Genomic DNA, 26,636 nt, shown 5'->3' on the forward strand with positions numbered 1-26,636 from the left:
ACGGAGGCCTTGAATTATGAGTGTTGCAGATACACACATGGTGTTAACGCAAACCAAATTTATACAGATTGATATTAATTTTCATACAAATATTACTCAGTGGATTACTCATGAGCGCAAAATAATCCATTACTCATTCGCTGATCCGGATTATTTTAGGTCTTAAATGGGATGGGCTGATTCCTGCAAAAATTATTTTTAGAGGTCAGCTGATGTCAACGTTTTTGATTCATGGTTTCTTTATGGAACCAGATTAGCGGCAGGTTCTGGGTAGCTTAGAGTCAATGTAGGTCACTCTAATGTCGAGGTCAATGGGGTGAACCAAATATGTATGCCCTAGCACTGTAGCTGGCCTTGAAATAACCCACGGCGCCCACAGCAACTGCCAGGGTGCCCTTGTACATGTAGGTCACTTTTGTCAAGGTCAATGGAATGATCCAAAAAAGTACAGCCTAGCAGGCCGTGGAATAACCCTGGTATTGGCGATGGCCGCTGACCTGTTCAATGTATGTGTCCCTGGGGTGGATTTCACAAAGGTAGTCCTAACTTAGGACTAGTCCTAGGCAATGCTAAGAGATAGGACTGGTCCTAAGTTAGGACCATCCTAACTTAGGACTGGTCCTATCTCTTAGCATTGCCTAGGACTAGTCCTAAGTTAGGACTACCTTTGTGAAATCCACCCCTGGAGCCCTTGATGGCGTTGATGCCGAGCAGTCGTCTCATCAAGGAGTGGTAGCGCCTTGAGATGTCGAGGCGTCCGAGGGCTCTCTTGTTGCCTTGGCTGAACCCACAGCATTTGCCAGGGGGCCCTTAAGGGTCACTTTTGTATCAAGGTCAATGGATTGATAAAAAAATGTACACCCTAGCAGGCCTCGAAATAACCCGCGGCAGCTACAGCAATTGCATGGTGCCCTGTGCTTTTAACATGGTGCCCTTTGCGAAGCATCAAAACAAGTTTATCTCATAGAAGTGCCCCAAACCAAAGGAAAAATGCTGTGCCCCTTCAAGAGCAAAGTTAAAGGCCTGCCCTAGAAATGACTTGCTAGAATGGGTCCCTTGTTCAACTACTTGTTAACTTAAGTTGACTTTCAACAGATTGACTGTTTTGCTAAAAAAAGAACTTACAAATAAATTAATTTAAGAAGTGACATCATGTGCATAATGTCTATTGGGTTTTTATTTTATGTAATAGAAACTAACAAATGCAATCACATTTCCTGTGAGCTTTCATTTTAGCTTTATGATGTAATCTATATGACAATGGTGGGCGTTGAAAGTTTTTTTTTTTATTTCAAAGGTGAAACTAATATTGAGGAATTCCCAAACTTTCAAAGATTGTTTACTTTATTCGACAAATTTGTTGCAACCGTAAATCATAATCATCCCACATTTTCCATCTTTAGGTATTGATTCATTGGTTATCAATCATTGATTATTGATTGATTAGCATGTTCTTGATTGATTAGTGATTAATTATCTGTTATCATATTTGCAGCTGGACGACACAGATGACAAGAAACCAGCGGCTATCATGAAATCTGATCGCTCAGTCACAAACCAAGTAAGTTGATCAACTCACAGTTATTCATAAATTACTACAAACTATTGTCTGCTACATCATTTTATCTGTCAACTTCAATAAAGGACAGAAAGCCATCAAAATCTCAAATTTTAAGTAGGTACAAGTAGCATATGAGCGCAGCAAAAATTGAAAAACCAACACAAATTGTTCTTTTCATTTGCCATAAATTGTTTTTTGTGTGCAATTTCTTTTTGATAGAATGTGCAATTTCCCAAACCAAACTTATCTATTGATAGTGTTTCCAAGGGAGAGCCCTGTCTGTTTTTCAAATTCCAATGTTGCGTGTCCTTTAAATTTGTCACCATTCACTTGTTTTTAGTTTTTATTTGACATTTCAGATAATGTTTTTTTAATGTTTGTCTGGGTCAAATAAATAATAATAGAATATTTTCACCATTATGTTAAAATGCACATAGTGACATACCCTACTAAACCATACAAAAGATTCAGTCTCTGAGATTTCTCTGATTGTTCTACCATCAGAAGTCATTCTCACCCAACCCCCCCACTCCGTCCTCCAAGACGTCCAATGGAGGTCCTCCAAGGGTGAGATCCTTCTCCCTGAATCGCAACACCTACTTGAAGTCGCTCTGCTGCAACCCGTGCTCCAAGTCCTACCGCTTCCCAAACAGCGACGGAACATCCATGATTCAGGTGCAGGAAATCATGATGGAGAGTAAACTTAACTTCATCATCCCTCAACAAATCATGTGAGTTTTATTGGTATTAGCCAAGGCTGTATCTAACCTGGCGGCTACGGCTGTCTAAACTGGCGGCTACGGCTGTCTAAACTGGCGGCTACGGCCATCTAAACTGGCGGCTAGGACTATCTAAACTGGCGAATACGGCTATCTAAACTGGCAGCTAGGGCTATCTAAACTGGTGGCTAGGACAATCTAAACTGGCTATCTAAACTTGTGGCTAGGACTTTCTAAACTGGCGACTACGGCTGTCTAAACTGGCGGCTTGGACTATCTAAACTTGCGAATACGGCTATCTAAACTGGCGAATACGGCTATCTTAACTGGCGGCTAGGACTATCTAAACTGGCGGCTTGGACTATCTAAACTGGCGAATACGGCCATCTTAACTGGCGGCTAGGGCTATCTAAACTGGCGGCTAGGGTTATCTAAACTGGCGGCTTGGACTATCTAAACTGGCGAATACGGCTATCTAAACTGGCAGCTAGGGCTATCTAAACTGGTGGCTAGGACAATCTAAACTGGCTATCTAAACTTGTGGCTAGGACTTTCTAAACTGGCGACTACGGCTGTCTAAACTGGCGGCTTGGACTATCTAAACTTGCGAATACGGCTATCTAAACTTGCGAATACGGCTATCTAAACTGGCGAATACGGCTATCTAAACTGGCAGCTAGGGCTATCTAAACTGGTGGCTAGGACAATCTAAACTGGCTATCTAAACTTGTGGCTAGGACTTTCTAAACTGGCGACTACGGCTGTCTAAACTGGCGGCTTGGACTATCTAAACTTGCGAATACGGCTATCTAAACTTGCGAATACGGCTATCTAAACTGGCGAATACGGCCATCTAAACTGGAGGCTAGGGCTATCTAAACTGGCGGCTTGAACTATCTAAACTGGCGAATACGGCCATCTTAACTGGCGGCTAGGGCTATCTAAACTGGCGGCTAGGGTTATCTAAACTGGCGGCTTGGACTATCTAAACTGGCGAATACGGCCATCTAAACTGGCAGCTTGGACTATCTAAACTGGTGAATACGGCTATCTAAACTGGCGGCTAGGGCTATCTAGACTGGCGGCTAGGACTATCTAAACTGGCGGCTAGGGCTTTCTAAACTGGTGGCTAGTACTATCTAAACTGGCGGCTAGAACTATCTAAACTGGCGGCTACAGCTATCTAAACTGGCGGCTACAGCTATCTAAACTAGCGCTACAGCTATCTAAACTTGCGGCTACGGCTATCTAAACTGGCAGCTACGGCCATCTAAACTGGCGGCTAGGGCTTTCTAAACTGGCGGCTATGCCTTTCTAAACTGGTGGCACGGCTATGACTGGATTGCCGTGTCATACGTTGAAGCATTGGGGTAGAATGGTACGCTCTTAGCAACACCCTTAGCAACACTCATAGGCGTATCCACCACTTCAGATGCTGCTATCAATATAAACCACAAGGGAAACTGACTGGGTAATAATTTTGGGGTTGAACAAATAAAAATTGACTGCAATGGGACGCGAACCAACGGCCTTCAGAAGGGCCTTACTTTTATTGTACTCTTGGTGTGTGATAAGCACAAAGATGTTTCACAAGTTTACGGATACGTTAACACTTTATTTGCTCATGAGAAGCATAAATGTGCATCTATGTTTTGTGTGGATGTTAACAAAGGATGATAAAAACAGATGCTTTATGAGTTTAGACAAATTTTTCAGGGATTGTTTGTTTTATGGACCCATCCAGACTGTGACTTTCCTAAAGGAAATAAAAGCTACATATATATTCTCTTCTGTGATTTACTGGAAAAGGTAAACATCCTCTCTAGTTTTATTTTGTAATGGTTCCTTGTTTTGTCAGGAAAATGTATTCTTAAGCTTAGCGCGATGTGCTATCCGTTGGATGGTACGGACTTGTTGACGTACCATTCAAACTCAAGGCACTTCCTGGGAAACTTCGAAACTGTGTTAACGTGCACACCAAATAGCGTACAAATAATGAATGTGTTAGAGTTCCTTGATGAGAATATTTTCATAACACACCACCTCTCGCTAGTTCTGTTATCTGGTTGGCTGAAAACATGGTCATGTGGGATTAACTAATAGGCTAGTGCATGAAATTTGTGCTTCTGTGAACTATATGTGCGCACATTAAGGCATGAGTGCAGGAAATAAGTTTCAAAGCGGGCAATAGACTTGCAACTTTTGACTGATTACAGTGCCCTCAGGAAAAACATGTACATGAAATTTGCGCCTACAAGATTTATACGCTCATCATGCTTAATGTGGAAGAAATAGTTAAATTTTGTACTGGTACCAGCGCCTTAAAAAAAAGTTGTTTTTTTTTTTATATTTTGGACCGAGGTGTGTTACTTGAATGATTCGGTCACGAGGGCACATCTATCCCCCTCGGACCTGTGAGTGTAATAGGTCCCTGTAGTGACCTCATTGTCAGTCAATAGGTCCCTCTAGTGACCTGATTGCCAGTCAATCTGTGTGGAATGTTCCATTCAGGTATGGGAAGCAAAACATACATCATTGTTTGTTCTATAGATTACGTTACACTATGAAAACAGTTGCTGTGAAATCATCGTGAAATCTCAGCAAAGTGCAGGATTTGGCTGAAATACTTGTACAATGAGATATTTCTCTTTCACCACGCTTTCAGGAAATTGTAAACCACCCTGAACAGAAACAGTCCCCGGACCCTTTATCTTTACCATGGTCAATTTCACACTGATTTCAAGGAGTGCTCTCCATCCAAAACCAAGACCTGTGTTAAAGGGAAGGTACACGTTTGGTAATCTCAAAACAAATATTAACTTAAAAACTGACTTGATAACAAGCATTGGAGTAGCATAGATTTTGAGAAAGAGGTAATTTCTCACTAGTTCTCTTTTATTCTTTTCTGAAAGCACACAAATTCGTCAAACAAGGGTGTTGTTTACTTGTGTCCAGAAAATGTTTTCTTTTGTTGTTTTTGTGTTTCAAACCCTTTCCTTTTATTTTTGTTTCTTAAACAGAAAAATTTATTTACAAGAGGAGCAGCGGATGGTGGAAGAGCTAAACTTGTTTGAGAAAGTGAGTGACACTTTTGGCAACGTTTTAGATGATATTGAATGGTCAGGCAGTAGGAGGGTTGACTGTATACTGTGATGATGCATTCACCGCATGGTATCATATTGCAGGCTCGCAGAGTTTATCTATGATTCAAAACCCTCAGTGGATGATATTGAATGGTCGCACAGTAGTTTTAGATGATATTGAATGGTCAGGCAGTAGGAGGGTTGACTGTATACTGTGAAGATGCATTCACCACATGGTATCATATTGCAGGCTCGCACAGTTTATCTATGATTCAAAACCCACAGTGGATGATATTGAATGGTCGCACAGTAGGAGGGTTGAGTGTGTACTATGTAGATGCAATCCCCACATGATTTTTTTACTATTAATTAATTTGCCGGACAATACAACAGTTACAACAAGCAGAGTCCGTCTAGTCAAAAAAATCATCAAAAAAATGTGGTCTCCCAGACCTTGCTCATAAAAAGAGTAAACATTCATATACTATAAATAACACAGAAGTATAAAATTGTAGTGAAAATTATATCATGTTGCAGGCTGATGTAGTTTTAATTCAAAACCGACAGTGGATGATATTGAATGGTCGCACAGTTGGAGGGCTGACTGTTTACATGTACTGTGTCGATTCATACACAATGTGATATCATATTGCAGACTGGCATTGTTTATAATTCAAAACTCACTGTGGATGATATTGGTTGGTCCTACAGTAGGAGGGTTAATGAATTTCTATAAGTCTTAGTTATTATCAGACAAACACTCGCAAGTTTTTTTAAACCTCCTTTTGGAGTCTAAGTACCTATCAAGTGCATCATTTGCAACAACGGTGCTATCAGTTTCAAAGACAACCCCTTTTGTTGTTTGTTTGATAACAGCTCTCGGACGAATGGGAGCGAGCGCGATTAGCCGTCACAACGGAACACTTCAAAATGAGAGCCCGCTACTGCGAGAGTCTGGAATACCTCAGTAAACAACACAAAGGTAAGTAGCATTTCAAACTTTGCATGGTGGGCGAATAAATGCAAAAAAAAAAAGTTAATGGCCTGATGTTTTTGGTAGAGTCTTTTTTTAAAGGCAGTGGACACTATTGGTAATTACTCAAAATAATTATTAGCATAAAACCTTACTTGGTAACAAGTAATGGGGAGAGGTTGATAGTATAAAACATTGTGAGAAACAGCTACCTCTGAAGTGACGTAGTTTTCGAGAAAGAAGTAATTTCCACGAATTTTATTTCAAGACCTCAGATTTAGAGTTTGAGGTCTCGAAATCAAGCATCTGAAAGCACACAACTTCGTGTGACCATGGTGTGGCAAGGGTATTTTTTCTTTCATTAATATCTCGCAACCGATTGAGCTCAAATTTTTACAGGTTGTTATTTTATGCATATGTTGAGATACACCAACTGTGAAGACTAGTCTCTGACAATTACCAGAAGTGTACAGTGTCTTTAAAGTCTTAATGACAACACAACCAACATGACAAGGCAACTAATAATACTAGTGGCCATTTATAATGGCACAGGAGAGATTCAGAGGCAAGTTGACAATGAGTTATACATGTAGTTGAGCACAAAAAAATATTGTTTTCAAATGAGTTTTGAAGGTGTTATAAGTAGTGAATTGTCAGAAATTTGGGGGGAGTTCGTTCCATAGTGATGGGCCAGAATGTGAGAAGGATCGGATTCACCATGAGTGGCGTATGCGTGGAATTTGAAGAAGGTTGGCGTCAGATGATCTGAGTTGCCTGGGTAGTGCATGAAGATGTAGCAGGCTCTGGATGTATGTTGGTGCTGTGCCATGGAGAGACTGATACACAAGAAGGAGAATTTTGAAGTCGATGCGTTTTTGAACCGGGAGCCAGTGCAGAGCCTTGAGGATTGGAGAGATGTGTGTTGATCTTTTTAGTAAGGGTGACTAGTGGGCAGCTGGATTTTGGGGTCTTTGGAGACGCCTGATCTGATATTCTGGCATATTGCTGAGTATGGCATTGCAGAAGTCAAGTCGTGATATTAATAATAATAATAATAATGAACCATTTTTGTAGAGCGCATATCACAATCACAGAGAAGTCCCTATGCGCTTAGAGATGGAAAACACAAGAGAAGCAAAAGTTAGTAGAGATGTAAAGTCAATACAAAAGCACAACCTGCTCGGTAACTAAGTGAAATATGTTACAACAAGGTTGACATTTGGCAGCCCAATGTCAAATTCTTGAATTCAGAACAGTATGCAACAATCACAAAGTTGTTCCTCTTCTCATTTCCCATCCGTGGTATGTGGGACATCACAGCATCTCCACAAGAGGGCAGTAATCCTCGAGGAACGCCCTGAGATGGTCATTCTTCATCCGAGGGCAGGAAGGGCGTTTTGGGTCATCGATTCTCATTAAAGTGGGACTTCCACTTTGGGCTGGAATGTTTTTGGTCTAAATCAGAATCGGAACCGTTTGGAAACTAGGGCAATGCTTGAGGGAAAAGGAGGGGGGTGGGGTCACGGTATCTAGGTGTTTTTAAAGGTCAAAAATGATTTATTGCAGGGAAAAAAAGACAAATTTATGACAATCTTTCTTTGTCGAGGCTTTAGGAGAGCTAATGTAAGAAATACCAGTCTGAGAAAACCAGGGATGAGAAATTTTCTTCAAATTTAAGAATGTCCTGCTCTTGGTTTACTTCTCTAGTATTTAAGATGCTGTTCCAAAAACCTCCTTGAATTCTTAAAGTCTAGGGTTACCAAGAGGTGGACATGTATAATCCACAAGGGAAACTGACTGGGTAAATTTGAAATAATTTTGGGTTGAACAAAGAAAAATTTACTTTGAAACTTTGCATGGTTGGAAAACAAACTCAGGTTTGTAGTAACAGCATGTACATAATCTCTGAGAAGAGCTGGACCCAATTTCACGACTCTGTGCTTACGGCCCATAAATTTGTGCGCTTTAGAGGGCACAAGATAAGCACAGAAAGTCAAGCTAAGCAAAGCCATGAAATTGTGCTCAGGTGGCTTGTCAATGCATCTCTAAAACTTGAAACCGTGAAATTGAGACTGTGACATAACAGAAGGAAATCAACCACAAAACAGTAACTTTATGCATTCAAGTACGTTTACAGATTAAAGGTTTAAGGTATGAAATAACCGTTAGGTATGAAAGCAACAGTGTGGAGGGAGGGGTTACTGGTGAGATCATTTTTTAAAGACAAGGAGACAACCCTTAAGACAAATTGAACAAAACTTGCAAACTCATTCAAACACCCGAAGGTTCACAGTACATTTCTTATACACTTGAAGTCAAGGGTGAACAACTTGACATTGGTCCCCCCTAGGCAGCGTCGAGCTATGTGGAGTGGAAATGAGTTGCAAATATTTTTACGGCTTGTGGAAATGATTTCGCAAATATTTGTCTACCCCAAATCGCTGATGGCACCGTTACATGTAGGACTCTAGAGAGGGAGCCGGTTTCCAATGGATGCACCCCGATGGCACCTGGGTCCCATGTTGAGGATGATGGTCTAGCGTGCCCCAGTTCCTGCAGGGGTTTGCTGCTTGAGACCTCGGCCCAATTTCATAAAGTTGTCAAGCAGAAAGTACTGATCAACAAATTTCTTTCGCTAAGCAAGAAAACAGGTGGGGCACCAGTTGCAAGAATGTTAACTTTATGGAATTTTGGCTGGTAACCAGTTTCTGCTTAGCAATATTTGTGCTTAGCAAGTTTTTATGCGTACAGGCTTTATGAAATCGAGTGCGTCTTGTGCACAGGGAATGTTCCAGTTTATGGGAATAATGACCCATATCGCCCGTACCGCATCCGAAGGGCACAAAGGCGCTCCCTGCGGAGGATCCCGCTAGACAACTGTGGAGACACGCTCATTAAGCATCACCAGGTGGAACGCGTAGAACAAGATTCATGTCTGGAGGGAGGGGGAGCCGAGGATACGCTTAGCATCTGCAGCAAATTAATTCCGAGCGGATATTTGGAAGACAACTTTTGGGGATTTGGAGGGCAAGGAGAAGTTAGGAGTCTCTTGAGAATGCTGACTCATTGATATTTCATTGTCGACCTTTCTTGAAAACAAATGTTTCAAACACTAAGCGTTGTATCCGTGTCAATCAAACGTTTTTTTTAAAAGAGAATTTTTGTTTTTATTAACTCAGAAGAAAGTCTTGTTCACACTTTAAGAAGTTCTGGTTTCTTTTAAAAAACTTTTTTTTTTTTAATTCAACATCGTCGGTGTCAATCCAATTGTTTTTTGTATTAGAGAATTTTTTTATAATTAATGCAGAAGATTAAAGCCTTGTTCACACTTTTTTTTTTTAAATAAAAGATAAGTGTATAAGTTTGTTGTGAAGAGTTTTTTTCAAGTGTTTTGAGCATCGTGAAACATTTGACAAAGCAGACTTTGCCTGTCGTTACTGAGGGGATCAACCACCCCTGTGACAGGCCTAGTCTTTGGAAGACTAAGTGAAGGGTTTAATAATTGGCAATAGACTGTGCAAGTCTCGCACGTAGCGAAAACGAGAACTTAATTCAAAAAAAAGTATATTTTTGTACAAAACCAAATTGTATTGAAATTGTTATTTGTTAAAAAATTCTTAAAGATTATTATTTTTAACGTACTTTTTGTATAATTATTATTTTAATTTGTGTACATAATAATTGTTTTGTTTAAATTAACGTAAATATTATACATTTATCGGGACGAGGATCGCTGTTCGACATCGACCTGGATGGTTTTTCTAACAAACCCCGTTTGTGAATCACGTCCAATTGGTGCGATCATCACATAGGTTCAGCGATAATGGGAACGTCAATTGGGTAATATTCTTAATTGTTTAGAGTAAACCGGAAACTGGAGGTCAAGTTTTTTTCTTTAGTTTTCTTCGTTAATTTGTTGAATTGATTTTACTTTTCTGTTTTTAATCACTTATTTTTACATTCCCAAGAACATATTCACTTTTTAGAGTCATAACTTATGTTAAACTAAAATTATTGACAGAACAAAATCTCCCCAACGTAAAACTCCATTAGGTTGGGACCACAATGGTCCCGGAAGTTCAATTTCTCGCGAGACTTGCACTGTCTATTTTTGTCTTCAATACCCTATTAGAGTCTTTATCAAAGGTTCTGTTTTCGTGGGTTTTCTTTTTTTTTTTGGGGGGGGGGGGGTTTCAGCCTGAAGAAAGACTGAGCTAGGGTAAAAAATTCAAGCCATTAACTATATTTTGGATTTGTACTTTTGGTTGTTAGGCAGTTTGCAACGGGCTAATTCTATTTTCTCAATATTATTTGGTTTGTGTTTTTGTTTTTTTGATGTTTGTAGGTCCTCAGTTCAAGAAGAGTACAGCTAGAGGGGATAAGCTTCTTGAGTTTGTTCCTATTAACCTACATCTTCAGAGACTGAGAGTTGAAGAGCCAGGCTATAAAGGTATTTCATTGGGTGTGTTCGTTTAGCTTCCCTTGGTCGACCCCGGTCTGCCCTGGTGCATTCGAATAGCTTTGACGGGGCTCACTTGGGTCAGCCCCCAGTGCCCTGCTTGTGGAGTGGGTCACTTGGGGGTGACCTGAGGTGCATGCCGTCACCACGAGAGGGCGAGTGTGGTCGTTCGATTAGCCCTTGTAAGGGGCTCACCCGAGTGAGCACCGCGGGGTCGACCCAGGAAAGCTAAACGAACGCACCCATTATGTCTTTGTCAACATTGAACGTAGCGTGAAATATTTTCCTCTTGGCAAATGTGAGTTTCATTCTATTGCACATGAACCAAAGAACCCATGTATTCTGCTGAAACTTTTACAGGCGACTTGCATTGTATCTTTCTTAATAAAGTTGCCTATAAATCAGCATTCATAAATACATCGGACAGTTTCACTATTCCCATTGGTGGAGAGCGCGACTTGTGGGGGTGTTTAAACAGTTGATAATGACCAGCTGGAGCTCTGTTTATAACCAGTTGTTTTACGTATACTGTGCGCTAGTCTTGGGGCAAGACGTTTCTCGTTACGGGCGATGCGGGCGCTGTCAGTGCGTAGCTCGCGCTGTGTGTGAAAGGAAAACGAAAAACGTCTTGCACCAAGACTATGCGCACGAACGGATCTGAACACTGTCGTCTCAGTCATATCAATGCAACACACGGACGTACAGAGCTCAAGCACGTCGGAAAACGGATAAGTTTTACAGAGTTTCTTACAATATTACGCCTTTTAAGCAAAAAGGCATTTATGAATGGGAATAAAAGAGCACACGGCAACAACCCTGCCGGTTTTAAACGGCCGTTTAAGAACTGGTCACTGCTCTTTTATTCCCTTATTACATTGACAAAAACCAAATGATGACCTACCTTTATAAAAAAAAAAAATCTTGCCGTCGAAAAAAACCTTTGGCCCGGGCCTTTATCGCACGGCAATGACCCTGCCGGTTTTAAACAGCTGTTTAAGAACTCGTCACTACTCTTTTATTCCCTTATTACATTGACAAAAACCAAATGATGACCTACCTTTAAAAAAAACAATCTTGCCATAGAAAAAAAACTACTTTTGTGTCCTTGATCAGGGCCCTCTGATTTAGAAATTACAAACTTCCATGTCTGATTGTCGTATTGATCATTATTTCTAGAGTCCTTGTATGACATCATGACCGTCGGTGCCTTTGCTACTCACTCCATGAAATTTCGGCACGGAGGATTAAAGAGAATGATGCAACATTCCGTCGAGGACCGAACACGAAAGTAAGAATGAAGATAGTTCCTTCTCTTAACTCATAAAAATTTCAATTCAAAAGACGGACAAATTTTTTAGATGTTGCCGAAGATCCAGAGTGAATATGTCCATGCAGGAAGAATAATCCCTTTTAGAAATACACAGAATCTTAGAAGCGTTTCATGTAACGCTTTTTATATTCAAATATTTGGGCATAAAAAGTGCTATATTTTTCCATAACTGCAGTACTTCAAAGTGACATATTTCTCTAATGCACTTTACTATGAAGAGCTGCTGTACTTCTTACTAAGTAAGTTTTTAAATGATTTTGGGGTTGAACAAAGAATTGACTAGAGTGGGATTCGAACCAACGACCTCCGGATTAACGTGCCGGTGCTCCACCAACTGAACTATCTAGCCCTATGTTGGCGGTGTCCCTATTTTGTCAATATCTTTGTTCGGGGGTGCCAGTCAGATAAGCCATGCAACTTTTTCCTAACAAAAAACACAATGTCCACAGATTGACATTAAACTTACACAGTTTGAAGATTATGATGGTAGAAAGCTTCCCTTGAAATTTTACTTACTGAGGTGCTGTAGTTTTTGAGGAATGAGTAAAAGTAATAATTTTCGTCTCAGTGTTACATGTAGCATGTAAAAACGTTTTAACCAGTTATGCTATGGTTTGGTATAATATCATACCTGGTTAAGGGGATTTTACATACTAAAATAATTTTGTTCTCATGAGACCAAAATTATTTTGTGACTTGTTTTACTCATTTCTCAAAAACTACACAACCTTAGTTAGTAATATTTGAAGGGAAGCTTTCGACTATCATTATCTTCAAACCTTGTAAGTTTAATGTAAATTTGTGGCATTTTGAAAAAGGACCTGAATCCTTTAATTTTCAATTACCAATCGCATGGGCACGGTTGGCTTGTGCATAAAGCGGTCGCCTCTCACCAAGGTGACCCTGGTTTGATTCCCGGCCAGGGCCATATGTGAGTTGAGTTGTGCGTTGGTTCTCTGCTGTGCCGTGAGGGTTTTTCAGATTATCCGGTTTTCTCTTGGGATAAAACAAATTCAAATGTAATGCCTGGTACCTCGTTCTCTTCACAGCAGTGTAACGGGAAATAAGATTCTAGATCTCCAGGCAGCCAAGACGCTAACCCAAATTGCGTCTCTCAAGACTACCATAGACTGGTTAGCTACGGATGTCTTGGCCGCAGCGAGGCACGTTGGTGTGGAGAGCATGAGGAATGTCTCCAAGAAGTTGAATGAAAAGGTGAGAAGAATATCCTGAAGGAAAATCTAAAATATTATTGAAATTGTTTAGTTTCCCTTGTTAAAATAAAAAGTTCCATCCCTTTAAAGGCTCTGAACACGTTTGGTAATTTTCAAAGCCCAGTATTCTCAATTGATGTATCCCAACATATGCATAAAAAAACAACCCTGTGAAAATTTTGACTCAATTGGTAAGTAAAGTTGCAAGAAAATTATAAAAAGAAAAAAACACCCTTGTTGTACAAAATAGTGTGCTTTCAGATAGGAATAAAAGACTTCTGGTCAGATTTTTTTTATTATCTTAGTGAGAGATAACCTCTTTCTCAAAAACTTCATTACTTCAGAGGAGGTCGTTTCTCACAAAGTTTCATACTATCAACAGCTCTCCGTTGCTCGTTACCAAGTTAGGTTTTATGCTAATATATATTTGAGTAATTACCAAATGTGTACAGTGTCTTTAAGGTTTATCCCTCTGCTGCCGCATTTACAGGTTATTTCATACACTTAGGCTTTATGTCAGTTACAGTTTGAATGGTTTATTGCGCCCCATGATAAAGATATTGACAATATAGCAAGACTGCCAATATTAGGGCTAGCTAGTTAGCTCAGTTGGTAGAGCACCAGCCCGTTAATCCAGAGATCGCGATTTCAAATCCTGCTCTAGTATTTTGGCTTGGTACCTTATTCTTGTAAGCATAATTTTGTTGTGCTACGGTCCTTTTTGTGCTTGAAGGCAGTGGACACTATTGGTAATTACTCGAAATCATTATTAGCATAAAACCTAACTTGGTAACGAGTAATGGGGAGAGGTTGATAGCATAAAACATTGTGAGAAACGGCTCCCTCTGAAGTGGAGTAGTTTTTGAGAAAGAAGTAATTTTTCACGAATTTGATTTCGAGACCTCGGATTTAGAATTTGAGGTCTCGAAATCAAGCATCTGAAAGCACACAACTTTGTGTGATAAGGGTGTTTTTTTCTTTCATTATTATCTCGCAACTTTGTCGACCGATTGAGCTAAAATTTTCACAGGTTTGTTATTTTCTGCATATGTTGAGATACACCAACTGTGAAGGCTAGTCTTTGACAATTACCAATAGTGTCCAGTGTCTTTAAGCATCTCTATGATAATGGGCCAAGTTAAGCGCACAGTTTTTGTAAGCACAGAAACAGTATGCCTACCAACCATAGGTTACCTGCTTTGAATTCCTACGACATTTTTTACTTTAAATCTTTGATTTTCCTTCCAATTTTTCCGCCCAACCCAGGTGACCGAGTTACTAAACATCATCAACCAAACCTTCATGGAGGAAGCGTTCAACTCCTACCGCAGCGCCTCCTTTGGTAGCTCCGCCTCCTTCAAATCCCCGAGCGACAAATCAACGACGAAATCCTCCTCCCCGAGCGACAGCGGCAACAGCAGCAGCCGAACGAGCGGCACCAGTGACGGGGAATCCCAGCAGAGTATCCCGACGCTGAACTCGAACCGCTGCAGTACAGCGAGCAGCGCCAGCAGCAGCATACAGACACAGGTCAGCTCGAGTCCCTACGAAGACTGGGAATGGAATGGGGTGTCCTTTGTCAAGTCCCCAAGTCCAGGTGTTCTTGGTGTTAGCTATTCTCGTGGTGGAACTAACTGTAAACTAATGTCTACCTGGGTATGTGTTTGTTGCTTTCTATCGTTTGCATCTTTCTCTTGTGCTTGCATAACGTGAAGCATTGTGCCATTGAACAAAAAGTGAAAACTTTTTATATTTTATTTCATTTCACTATGCATCATATCAAAATAAGTTGTTCATCTTCATGATTTTAAAATGGAACAGATTCATGTGAGCTTTTAGGCAAGTTCCTCAAAAAATAAATTTTTAGTTTTTAATTTAAAAAAGATAAATACATTTTAATACCATTTTCAGAGAATTGGTTCAAAATTGTCATTGACTCATCTCATCCTAAAAGAAAAAAAAGAAAAAAAAATGTGACATCTAATAAAAATAACAACCATCATCTCATTTTCCTCTTTAAAAAAAATTCATTTAGCCCAAAGTATTACAGTTTTGGAGTTATGGTTTGGATTGTGGTATGTCAGTGCATTTTTAAGGCTGCTTTATGGCAATTGCATGCAATTCTCTATCTCCTAGACCTTGTGCAGTAACTTCCTAGGGCCCGTCTTTATAAGGTTTGAGCTCAAAACATAGCTAAGCACAATAAAAGTATGCTTATCAGATTAAGGTTACCATCCAAAGTCCATGTCACATTTTGTGACTGATGATAACCCTGCTCATTTTTGCTCTGCAAAAAAATGTTGTGCAATTTTTAAGCAGCTCTATGAAATTTGGCACCAGATCATCAACATACAGTGTCACCATTCATACAGTAATCAACTTTTAATAGAAAACAAAGCTTCAAATTTAATAAAATGAGGAAATAATTTTTTTTTTAAATACACACTGGATGCAGAAGTTTGGTTACTTTTCAGCAACAAAACATTGTGCAATGTGATTGGTCCAAACCTATTACTTGCATTCCACACTAGGGTGCCTTTTCACAGTCGTGAACAATAGTTGTTTCGATTGAATTGGACATTGGTTAAAGCCATTGGACACTATTGGTAATTGTCAAAGACTAGCCTTCACAGTTGGTGCATCTCAACATATACATAAAATGACAAACCTGTGAAAATTTGAGCTCAATCGGTCATCGAAGTTGCGAGATTATAATGAAAGAAAAATAACCCTTGTCACACGAAGTTGTGTGCGTTTAGATGGTTGATTTCGAGACCTCAAGTTCTAAATCTGAGGTCTCGAAATCAAATTCGTGGAAAATTACTTCTGTCACGAAAACTATGCCACTTCAGAGGGAGCCGTTTCTCACAATGTTTTATACCATCAACCTCTCCCCATTACTCGTCACCAAGAAAGGTTTTATGCCAATACTTATTTTGAGTAATTACCAATAGTGTCCACTGCCTTTAATCACTGGTCAATGACCAAAACAGTTATTAGTTATGGCCGTGAAAACGCACAATATGGGCATTGTAACTCTTGCCATCCATCTAAAACACTTTTGGAGGGGGGGGGGGGCACTTAAGTGATAATTGATTTATTAACTATCCAACAATGCACAAGGTCTATAAAGCTCTGTCTGCTGTGATGTGGGTGGCTGAAACACAGTTTCATTGTTATGTTCCATGTTTTTATCTTGTTTTTGTTGTACATGCATGTGCATGAATCGTTTAGTGTACTGACATTATTAAATGCATGTGGAGCATCCACCCCTTTTCTAACGACCCTTTACTGACTAATGTAGAATAACACCCAGTTAACCCTAATTCTGTTTGTAAGTGTCATGTAAATCAAGTGTAAGCAGCACTACATGTAACTTTACACAAACTGGTTCCATTGACTACCAGGGCCCAATTTCATGGCTCTGCTTACGGCAGAATTATGCGCTTATGAACACCATTCTCCGCTTACTGTGTAAGCGCCAAGTTTCTGCGCTAGCTGTGTAAGCGAAGAATGCCTAGCAACTTAGAATTTGTATGCGCACAAGCAAAAAATGTCTAAGAGATGTTAAATTTGCATCGGGGGTAAAGAATATTAATTTTGGTTTTTACCCAGACACCGATGTGTGTTAACTGTATACTCAGTACTTTCCCGAGTCCTATGAACAATTTCTGCTAACCCTGTGAAATACATTTGACATAATCGCCCAATTTGTGAAATACGCTTGACGTAAGTGTGGAATTCACTGCATTCATAAGTTGCGGTTCTTTGCTTACGGTAAGCAGAGCCATAAAATATGGCCCTGAGGTTTTTCTTTGATGTATGCAAGAAACCTTTTGATAATTGGATTGGGAGTGTCTGTCATCACAAATGATTTGGAACGAAAGTGGGTGGTTTTGGGGAAGATTTCACACAAATGTTTTCTGGCTTTGACCAAAAACTTTGGGAGCAAAAACTTTGGGAGCAAAAACTTTGGGCGTTTTACAGATTTGCACGTATGATGAAATGACTAACCAACTGCATGATCATTAGACTCCTAATGTACCTTGTTGCCTGTTATTGTTTGTAGTTCTGTCTCACTAATGCCCTCATTTAAAGAGAGCTGAGAAAAGAAGAACTTGAGTGTTTGTTTTGAGATGAATTTCAGTAGTTGAGACGAGAGTGTGTTATTTAAGTCTTAAAGACATTGGACACTATTGGTAATTGTCAAAGTCCAGTCTTCTCACTTGGTGTATCTCAACATAACCATAAAATAACAAACCTGTGAAAATTTGAGCTCAATTGGTCGTCGAAGTTGCAAGATAACTATGAAAGAAAAAAACACCCTTGTCACACGAAGTTGTGTGCTTTCAGATGCTTGATTTCGAGACGTCAAATTCTAAATCTGAGGTCTCAAAATAAAATTACTTCTTTCTCGAAAACTACATCCCTTCAGAGGGAGCCATTTCTCACAATGTTTTATACTATCAACCTCTCCCATTACTCGTTACCAAGTAAGGTTTTATGCTAATAATTATTTTGAGTAATTACCAATAGTGTCCACTGCCTTTAAGTCTTAAGGACAAGACTAGCTAAGTAGCACTGCCCTGTAAAGAGGTGTTGCTACATTTGTTACAGTGCGATATGTGATGTGTTCTTGTAAAGTCAGATTGATCTCGGCGTCTTTAGGTTCAATGTTCTAGCCATTTTTTCTTTGTTCGACCCAAACTATTCAATTTTACTATGATCACCCCAACAATTGAAATAAATCTTTGCAGAGTCCAAACATTTGGGTGTTGAGTAACCATAGAGGGGAGTAAGGGGGGATATTGGAGGGTCTCACGCCAGTAGGGGTTAAGGTTAATGAAGTGCAAAATAGCATTTTCAAAATTGCATTACTCTTTAGTCGGGTCCCATTCCAAGTTTCAAATGATTTTACATTTTTGTGTTATGACATTAACAATGGAAAATCTCAATTAAAGAGGTTTATTGCCTTCAAATCTCCCAAAATCATGCCGTTTGGAATTACGTACCCTTTGTAGCAGTTGTTTATGCACACTAAACACCAACAGGGTGTTGTAATCAGTGAGAAGTAGTTTTAAAAACTTAAATTTGCCTCTTGGAATACAACCAGTGGAACATACGGTCCACCACTTTGTGGAGTCAAAATTTGGTTCTGCAAACTGATGGACCATGCTCTGTCTTAAAATTACACAAAACGACACAATTTCAAGGGATATATATGTGAATCATTGTATTCATCATAACTTTCCATCTTTATTCTTTTCAAACAAATGTTTTGACCCAATTCACCTGACATCATCATTAGGATAATCTTGGAGGCGCCATTTTGGTGGGCAATGTCACCATGCGTTATTCAGTGAAGTGCGCGTTTTAGGCGACACAGCGTTTACAAGTAAACCTATTGACCACCAAAATGGTGAGGGTGGCACAGTCGCCGAGTGTGACGTGGGTGCAAGGGGTCAATAGTCCAAATCACCCAAACAAAGAGCAGTGTGCCCCTTTGAACAAAGGTTACAAATCTTCAATTAAAAATTCCTTAGTCACACCTACCCGTTTCTATCTTCAGAGGGGGATGATCAGGAATTTGTCCGAGTACATGAACGTCGTCAAACAGGTAGTGGAGATTCTGCCCACCAATGCAAGCGTTATAGATCGTGTCGGCTCAGTAGAGTCCAGCGTGAAGCATCTTAAGGAGTTAGTCGCTTCAATCCAAGAGCAGGCACGTCTTAGTATATCCTTCCTTAAGATGCAGGTGAGTGTAAACATTCTAGGAAAAACTTCTGAGCCCAAGAAGCGACTAAACAGGATACGTTTGTGCTTCAAATAATGGACCGTCTTTATAAATTTCGCATTTATAATTGTGTTTTGTATTGTAAACTTTTTTATTCCCCCCCCCAAAAAAAAAAAAAAACCCGGAACAAACCCCATACCCTAGGGAAGGTTTACAACAATGAATAACAAAATTCAAATTTATAATGTACAACAAAGAAGAGGTAAGAAAGAACAAAATATATAAATTATGTTTGGAAGATTATGTATTTCATAATGCAATTCTTAATACGAGACATTTATATAGAATGCAGGTGCCTCTATTCGCCGTATGATATGACATGCCTAGGGCATAATTGCCAAAAGCTGATAAGCCAAAAATGGTGCAAAGCCATTTTCTTTTCTTCTAAGCAAAACTTGGCGGGGAACCTGTCACAAACGATATGCATACGAAGATGGTCTTAGGCTCGTAACTAAGAACCCAGGCCAACATCCATTTCTTTTCAGGAATTTCCACACTCCTCAAACATTCCAGTTAAACGCCATCAGCATAACTTTCCCACACACTTTTACTTTCCCACACACTTTCTACCAAACAATTTGTTTAAAACTAACTGCATTGTATAATGTGTTATATTCTACAGGAAGAGTACAGTAACCTGGCGTTCATGCAGTCTTTACAATGTAGGAAAGACGCCGTATTCTCACAGGCTGTAAGTTCAACAAACTATTTTATTGGTTTCTTTTGAGCACAAGGTGGCAGCAGACATCCAAGATGAATAATAGGGAGGTTTAGCTGCACGTTACGCCAGCAACGTGAACATGAACATCAGTTTTTGTGGTGTTAAATTCTCACATTTTTAGCATACGTGAACATCCTATTTTTCACGGCGAGTACGTATGTGCACACATCATACGTGAGCTCCAAAAAAAATAAGCCCTAAGTGGTGACGTCACCTAGAAACAACACAATTTTTTGACGTTCACGTTCACGTTTTTGCTTGCGTGACGTGCAGCTAAACTTCCCTAATACTTTAAGCTCATACCATAGAGCAAGGACCAAGCTCACACTAAGCACAGGTATTTGCTGCATCTGAAAAAAGGGAATAACAAACAAATCTTGCTGTTCCCTCATTTTGCCAACCAGAAGGGTTGGTCCGTACGTCCGATGTGCAACTTACATATTATTTGAATTGTCTATTGTGTGTTTGTTATAAAATGTTTCTCTATGAAAGTGGCTGTATGTACATTATTTTCCACCATTGAACCAACTATGGGTAAAAATTACTATTGTGCAACTTAAGAATGACAAGTTACTTTATAAGTGAACTTGCGGGTTCAACCTCTTTTGTGGAGTGTTGGCTCTGAACATAGCTTGTATTGTCCCAATGTTTTGAATCAGTATACCCTGCTTGTCTTTTTCCTGAAGATGAGCAGAGTATACTGTGCGAAACGTCAAGACCACCCCTACCCATTTCAGAACCAACACTCACACAAAAGAGATTTAACACATAGTTTTAGCTGCAAGTTTACTGTTTTAAGTTACTTCTGATTTTTCCCTAACCACTTGAAGAAAGACACAAACATGTGATAAGTTTGCTTCTATAATGTTTGTTTGATTGGCAGTTGACAGCACTAGTTACCGGTGTGATGATTAAACTCAGAGAGAACATCTTCAATAAAGTGTTCATGAGACAATTGAGCTCTCTGGGAGTCTTAGCTCACTTTGAGGGTCTGCTCAGTACATATGGTAAGTGGCTCCTTGTTTTTTAACCCATTACACCGGGGTAACACCCATACCCCAGAGTAACACCTTACACCTTGAGCTCTCTGGGAGTCTTAGCTCACTTTGAGGGTCTGCTCAGTACATATGGTAAGTGCCTCCTTGTTTTTTAACCCATTACACCGGGGTAACACCCATTACACCGGGGTAACACCCATACACCGGGGTAACACCCATGCCCCAGGGTAACACCCATACACCGGGGTAACACCCATACCCCAGGGTAACACCCATACCCCAGGGTAACACCCATACACCGGGGTAACACCCGGGTAACACCCATACACCGGGGTAACACCCATACACCGGGGTAACAACCATACCCCAGGGTAACACCCATACACCGGGGTAACACCCATACCCCAGGGTAACACCCATACACCGGGGTAACACCCATACCCCAGGGTAACACCCATACACCGAGGTAACACCCATACCCCGGGGTAACACCCATACACCGGGGTAACACCCAAACCCCAGGGTAACACCCATACCTCAGGGTAACCCCTTACACATAGCTGCCAACTATTACGATTTCTTCGTAATTATTACGAATTTATCAATTAATTACGAAAATCCGAATTGCTTGTTAAAAATTACGAATTCCCGCGATAGGAAAAAAAAAAAAACTCTATTTTAGCATTGAAAAGTCAACTAAACTGTTCATATTTGATTTTGAGTACACAGTAATCGATTCTTTGTCGTTTAATTGCCGTTTATAAACACTGTAACAGCATGGAACGTCTCTTGACGAAAACTAAAGACATTCGGTTTTTATGGTATCGATATAAGTGCGTTGCAGGATACCAGCTACATGTATTATACATTAGAGAAAATGTCTGGAAACCAGCGACAGATTTCACAATATCGATATACAATGTAAGTGCGTTGCAGGATACCAGCAACACAAATTATACACACAAGAAAACGTGTGGAAACCAGCGACAGAACGCACACGTGTGTGGTGTCGGCATAACTTGTGTGCGGCGACCTGTCATAATCTATGCAGCCGCGAGTCTCTGTCTTCTACCATTAGTACATTGCGGTTGTCAGAATTGTTGGAATAAAGGTCGTTTCCGATGGTTTTCAAAGGTAAACAGACTAGGTATCTTTGTCACATTTAAAGATGGGTACGGTGGTATAATCCCAAAGAGAGACTGTTTTTAAGTGCGTAAAATGGTTTGATAAGTCTTTGTGCACGATCGTTTATTCAGTATAATATAACCGCATGCACATGTCCGGCATTCGAGGCGAGTGGGGAAACACAACTCAATTGTCCGGGGTTGAAGACGTGCTGCCTGTGGGGTCTATTCTCAACCTCGTTTCGGTCATATCCTATACTAAATAATAACCCTGTACTCATAAACACATCGCGTTTGCATTTATACCATAGGTCCTTTTTATATTTTCTTACTAACATTCTTCCACTAGGGTAGCCTCTCAGAAAAAATATATATTCACTCTGCTTTCCTCTCGTCACTGTTTTTATTGTCACAGGTGATGAGATGGGTATGTTAGAAGACTTTGCAATTGGAGTCCAAGATCTTCACAATGTCACCTTTAAACTTGTTGAGAACAGTACCGAAGATGCTAATATGATACCACAACTCACTGGTACTCGGTAAGATAAAACATCATTTCTACATGTAGATCGAAGTGTTGAGACCACTTAAGAACTCACTCCGCTGTAGTGAAGTTAATAATAAGAAGTCCCCTCGATCCACTAAGTGGAAGTTGTTGTCCAGTCCAATTTCCTACCCTCTTACCCAGGTAGTAGTATAGTAAGCTGGAAGACGTATATTTTGGTTTGCGGTAATACCATGTGTGTATGTACTTGCCGGGTACAGTTTGTTCTTAGAGAACTGTCTTGCTTTATTCTACTGCCGCCCAGTAGATAATTGGAGGTCCGGGAGACTTCTCAGTTCTGAAAAGAACTGTCCTGCTTTTTAACTATTACCAGGGCGGATGGTATAGAAAATAGACTGGACTACTACTTTAGCTTATAGGATCGTAATTAACTGTACTGCTGCGGAGTCAGTTCTGAATTGGTCTCAACGTTTCGACTAGCTTGCTTTAGTCATCGTCAGGAGACTGAAGAGGTAAGAGAAGAGTGGGCTTATTTATAGGGGTTCAGTGGATCCACTGCAGGTCAATCAAGCTGGAAGATTCTTTTCAGAACTGAGAAGTCTCCCGAAATCAGAAAAAATGTCCCTCTTTGTATTAGAGAAGTCTCCTAACTAAAAAATCTACTCTGCGGTAGTAGGATTCATATCAAGTTCTGTAAAGTACATAATTTACCCAGCAAGTACATGTAGATGCATGTGTGTACATACCGCAAACCAAAATATATATTGCAATGCCTCAAATCCCATTTTAGGTTTTATGGTGTGTTCTCAAAAGACCATAGTCACTACCTAGTGATACACTCATGGTGTTATCACAAACCAATACATTGTTCTTTTCAGGTCAAACATTGTGGTCAATGTACCAGTACTGCCTTCTGTAAAGGAAGCCATACCTGAGGAGCTTCTTAACGGCCAACCTATCAAGGTTTATCCTGTACTCTTTAACACCAGTGTCAATCTATTGCAAAAGGTGTTACCGCAAACCAATACATTGTTCTTTTCAGGTCAAACATTGTGGTCAATGTACCAGTACTGCCTACTGTAAAGGAAGCCATACCTGAGGAGCTTCTTAACGGCCAACCTATCAAGGTTTATCCTGTACTCTTTAACATTGGTGTCAACGAAGAACAATCCTTGGCGGAATTGTGAGTAGTTTTTAAATTTTAAAGATTAAGTATCAGGCCATGATTTACACGGAGGCCATTACCTCTGTTGCTTGTGGGCCTGACCATGGTACCCCATCAATTGTTTCCGTTAGACTTTAAAGCCATTGGACACTTTCGGAACAGGAAAAAAAAAAAGTTCACAGATTTACAAATAACCAACAGGGTTTACAGAAGGTAATGGTGAAAGAAGTCTCTTGAAATATTATTCCATGAAGTGCTTTACTTTTTGAGAAAACATTCAAACAATATCAATTCTTGATATCGAGAATTACGGATTTATTTCAAACACATGTCATGACATGGCGAAACGTGCGGAAACAAGGTTGGATTTTCCCGTTGTTTTCTCCCGACTCCGATGACCGATTGAGCCTAAATTTTCACAGGTTTGTTATTTTATATAGAAGTTGTGATACACGAAGTGTGGGCCTTGGACAATACTGTTTACTGAAAGTGTCCAATGGCTTTAAGATTTTCCAATGGATGTGCCCTTTGCCGAATGAAAATGCCCTTGCCCTCTCAAAAATGAACTTCCAGGCCTGAAGTATTCTAGCACTTTCACTTTTATAAGACCACTGAAATACTTTAACTACACATTAAAGTCTCCTGACGATGTCTAAAGCAAGTTAGTCGAAGCATTGAGACCAATTTAAGAACTGACTCCGCGGGAGTACAGTTAATCACAATCCTATAAGCTTAAGTAGTAGTCTCAGCCAATTTTCTATACCATCCGCCAGGGTAATAGTAAAAGCAGGATAGTTCTTTTCAGAACTGAGAAGTCTCCCGAACAACCGAAAAATCTACTCCGCGGGTAGTAGAATAAAGAAAGACAGTTCTCTAAGAACAAACTCTACCTGGCAAGTAGACACACACATGGTGTTACCGCAAACCAAATATATATTGATACCTCACCATGCAATGCCTCAAATCCTATAAACTACACTTTAAGTTTGATGTTTATACAAACATAGTTTACTATGAATTTTCTATAGTACGGTAAACTCGGCCCAAACTAGGCGTACAGACTCAATTCACGTCGTGGTATTTTACCCTTTTTTCTCAACAATGAAAGCCCTTCAAATTAAAAGCTCACCCAGGGCTGTCTGTCAACAACAAACTTTAAATCAAGTGAAACTTTAGCACTAACCTGTAACTTTTTAAAATACTTTTTTATTTTTCCTTCTATTTTGTCCGATGTCGATAACAAGCTTTAAATCAAGTGAAACTTTAGCACTAACCTGTAACTTTGAAAATGTTTTTGATTTTTTCCTTCTTATTTGTCCGATTTAGATTTGGTGATACATCGTTTCAAGATGCCATTAACAAGGACAACCTTCAGAAGTTAGATAATTACTACAGCCGTCTCGTCCACATGATTCCCCATAAAGGTAAGGACCAAAATATTTTCTTGTTACCCCAGCATCAACTTTCTTTATAATTGTTAGGAAGTTTGTGTCAGGAAATAATTAACGTCTTTTTGTATGAATAAGTCTTTCTCACCAGAGAAATTGTGATGCGATCAAGCAAAATGAGTCGTTTGTCGTCTCAGCTGGTCACTAAAGTTTTATTTTGTTTAAATACATTCGAAAAGAGTGTCAGTCAGTGTAATCTTTGCTTTAATACTTAAGCTATTGAACAACTTTCAGTTTTTAATGATCTACACGCCGAAAAACCTAACAACAAATAAAAGCATGAAATTGTTTATTTGGGAGGCTGTTAAAGGATAAATAACACACATTTGAGCAAGTTTAAAAGTTACATACATGTACAAGCCTCGTATTTTGGGTTTCTCACCATTTCTCCCAACACTGGCAAATTTTGTCATCTCGAGGAATTGAAACAATGTTTAGGCTCTCTGCAATAAGTAGCCAACCCCTTAATTAACCAAGCCTAAAATCGCGCCATATAGTTACGATCCATCTAGGATTGCCTCGAGTTCCCTTTAACCCTATCCCCCGGTCTCGATATGGTAATACACCATTGTAATCTACAAATATGACATGGTTTGAGGGTGACTAGTCGATATTAGTTCCCCTCGGTATCGGAAGTTGAGAAACTAGTTCCTGAGGCGAAGCCGAGGGAACTAGTTTGTCAACTGCCAATACCGAGGGGAACTCATCGACTAGTCACCCGAAATAAACAATGTTATATTTGTTTTACTATACTTTATACAAATTCAGTTACCGGAACATGAGTTTTGAGCGAGAGAAAATGATGACTGTGAAATAAAATGCACATGATAAGTTTGTTCATGTGTTGGATGCCTCGCTAGAGAGAGCGCTGTTCGTGCGTGAATACAAAACAGTACCACGATCAATAGCGCCCGGGGATGACGTCGAGCAATGGTAGTGAGCATGGCAAGTAGAATAGCTCCCGGTGAACTATTACTTGTCATGCGCATTTACCACTTGCGTGAATAATCACGTGCGTGCTTGGTAATTAGCCAAATTGACACCTGGCACATGGTGATGAATGGACTCGACTCTGGGTCATGAATATGTATGAGGTATAGTAACTGCATTTATATAGCACTTAAGCAGCGGCATCAATGCACATATTTACAAATATTAAAACTCTTAGTTAAGCTACACATATAGAATATCTAAAAAATACCTTATGCTACACACATCAAAATGTTTACAAAAATGCAGGAACTATACAAGTTAAAAAGTACTAAATTGCTGACACCGTCAAACACAAACAACTAAAATCACCAGTGATAACATCACAAACGGTGAAGAAAAGTCAATTTGCACGCAGAAACTGAAGTTCAGTGTTATTATTCATTTGCAGTCCAGTCCTAACTAGATGAGTCTATAAAACGTAAAATGAGTTGAGTTGTGGTTTGTGGAGTACGGAGTTGAAGTAGGAGAGAGTTCCAGAGCTTCGTTGAGGAGCAGTGTATCTACTGTCACAATATTCTAAAAAGTTCATACATCGTTTACTTTAATAAT

The 26,636-nt window shown here is 39.7% G+C and overlaps 1 protein-coding gene across 4 annotated transcripts in view; it reads left to right on the plus strand.

The window, feature by feature from the left end:
• Positions 1–26,636, plus strand: part of LOC139936752 (inositol polyphosphate-4-phosphatase type I A-like) — a 104,968-nt gene that overhangs the window by 65,037 nt on the left and 13,295 nt on the right. For 3 of the 4 annotated variants that reach the window (XM_071931662.1, XM_071931663.1, XM_071931665.1), the window contains 14 exons: positions 1,496–1,561; positions 2,066–2,292; positions 5,301–5,358; positions 6,240–6,345; positions 10,682–10,786; positions 11,972–12,083; positions 13,175–13,340; positions 14,606–14,995; positions 18,909–19,094; positions 19,756–19,824; positions 20,738–20,861; positions 22,392–22,515; positions 23,524–23,664; positions 24,973–25,070. In XM_071931662.1, the coding sequence (XP_071787763.1) occupies positions 1,496–1,561; positions 2,066–2,292; positions 5,301–5,358; positions 6,240–6,345; positions 10,682–10,786; positions 11,972–12,083; positions 13,175–13,340; positions 14,606–14,995; positions 18,909–19,094; positions 19,756–19,824; positions 20,738–20,861; positions 22,392–22,515; positions 23,524–23,664; positions 24,973–25,070 (1,972 nt within the window). The remainder of the gene's footprint in view (positions 1–1,495; positions 1,562–2,065; positions 2,293–5,300; positions 5,359–6,239; positions 6,346–10,681; positions 10,787–11,971; positions 12,084–13,174; positions 13,341–14,605; positions 14,996–18,908; positions 19,095–19,755; positions 19,825–20,737; positions 20,862–22,391; positions 22,516–23,523; positions 23,665–24,972; positions 25,071–26,636) is intronic. The other variant, XM_071931664.1, reaches the window with a different exon arrangement.

Source organism: Asterias amurensis, chromosome 4, assembly GCF_032118995.1.
Source record: "Asterias amurensis chromosome 4, ASM3211899v1".
NCBI lineage: Eukaryota > Metazoa > Echinodermata > Asteroidea > Forcipulatida > Asteriidae > Asterias > Asterias amurensis.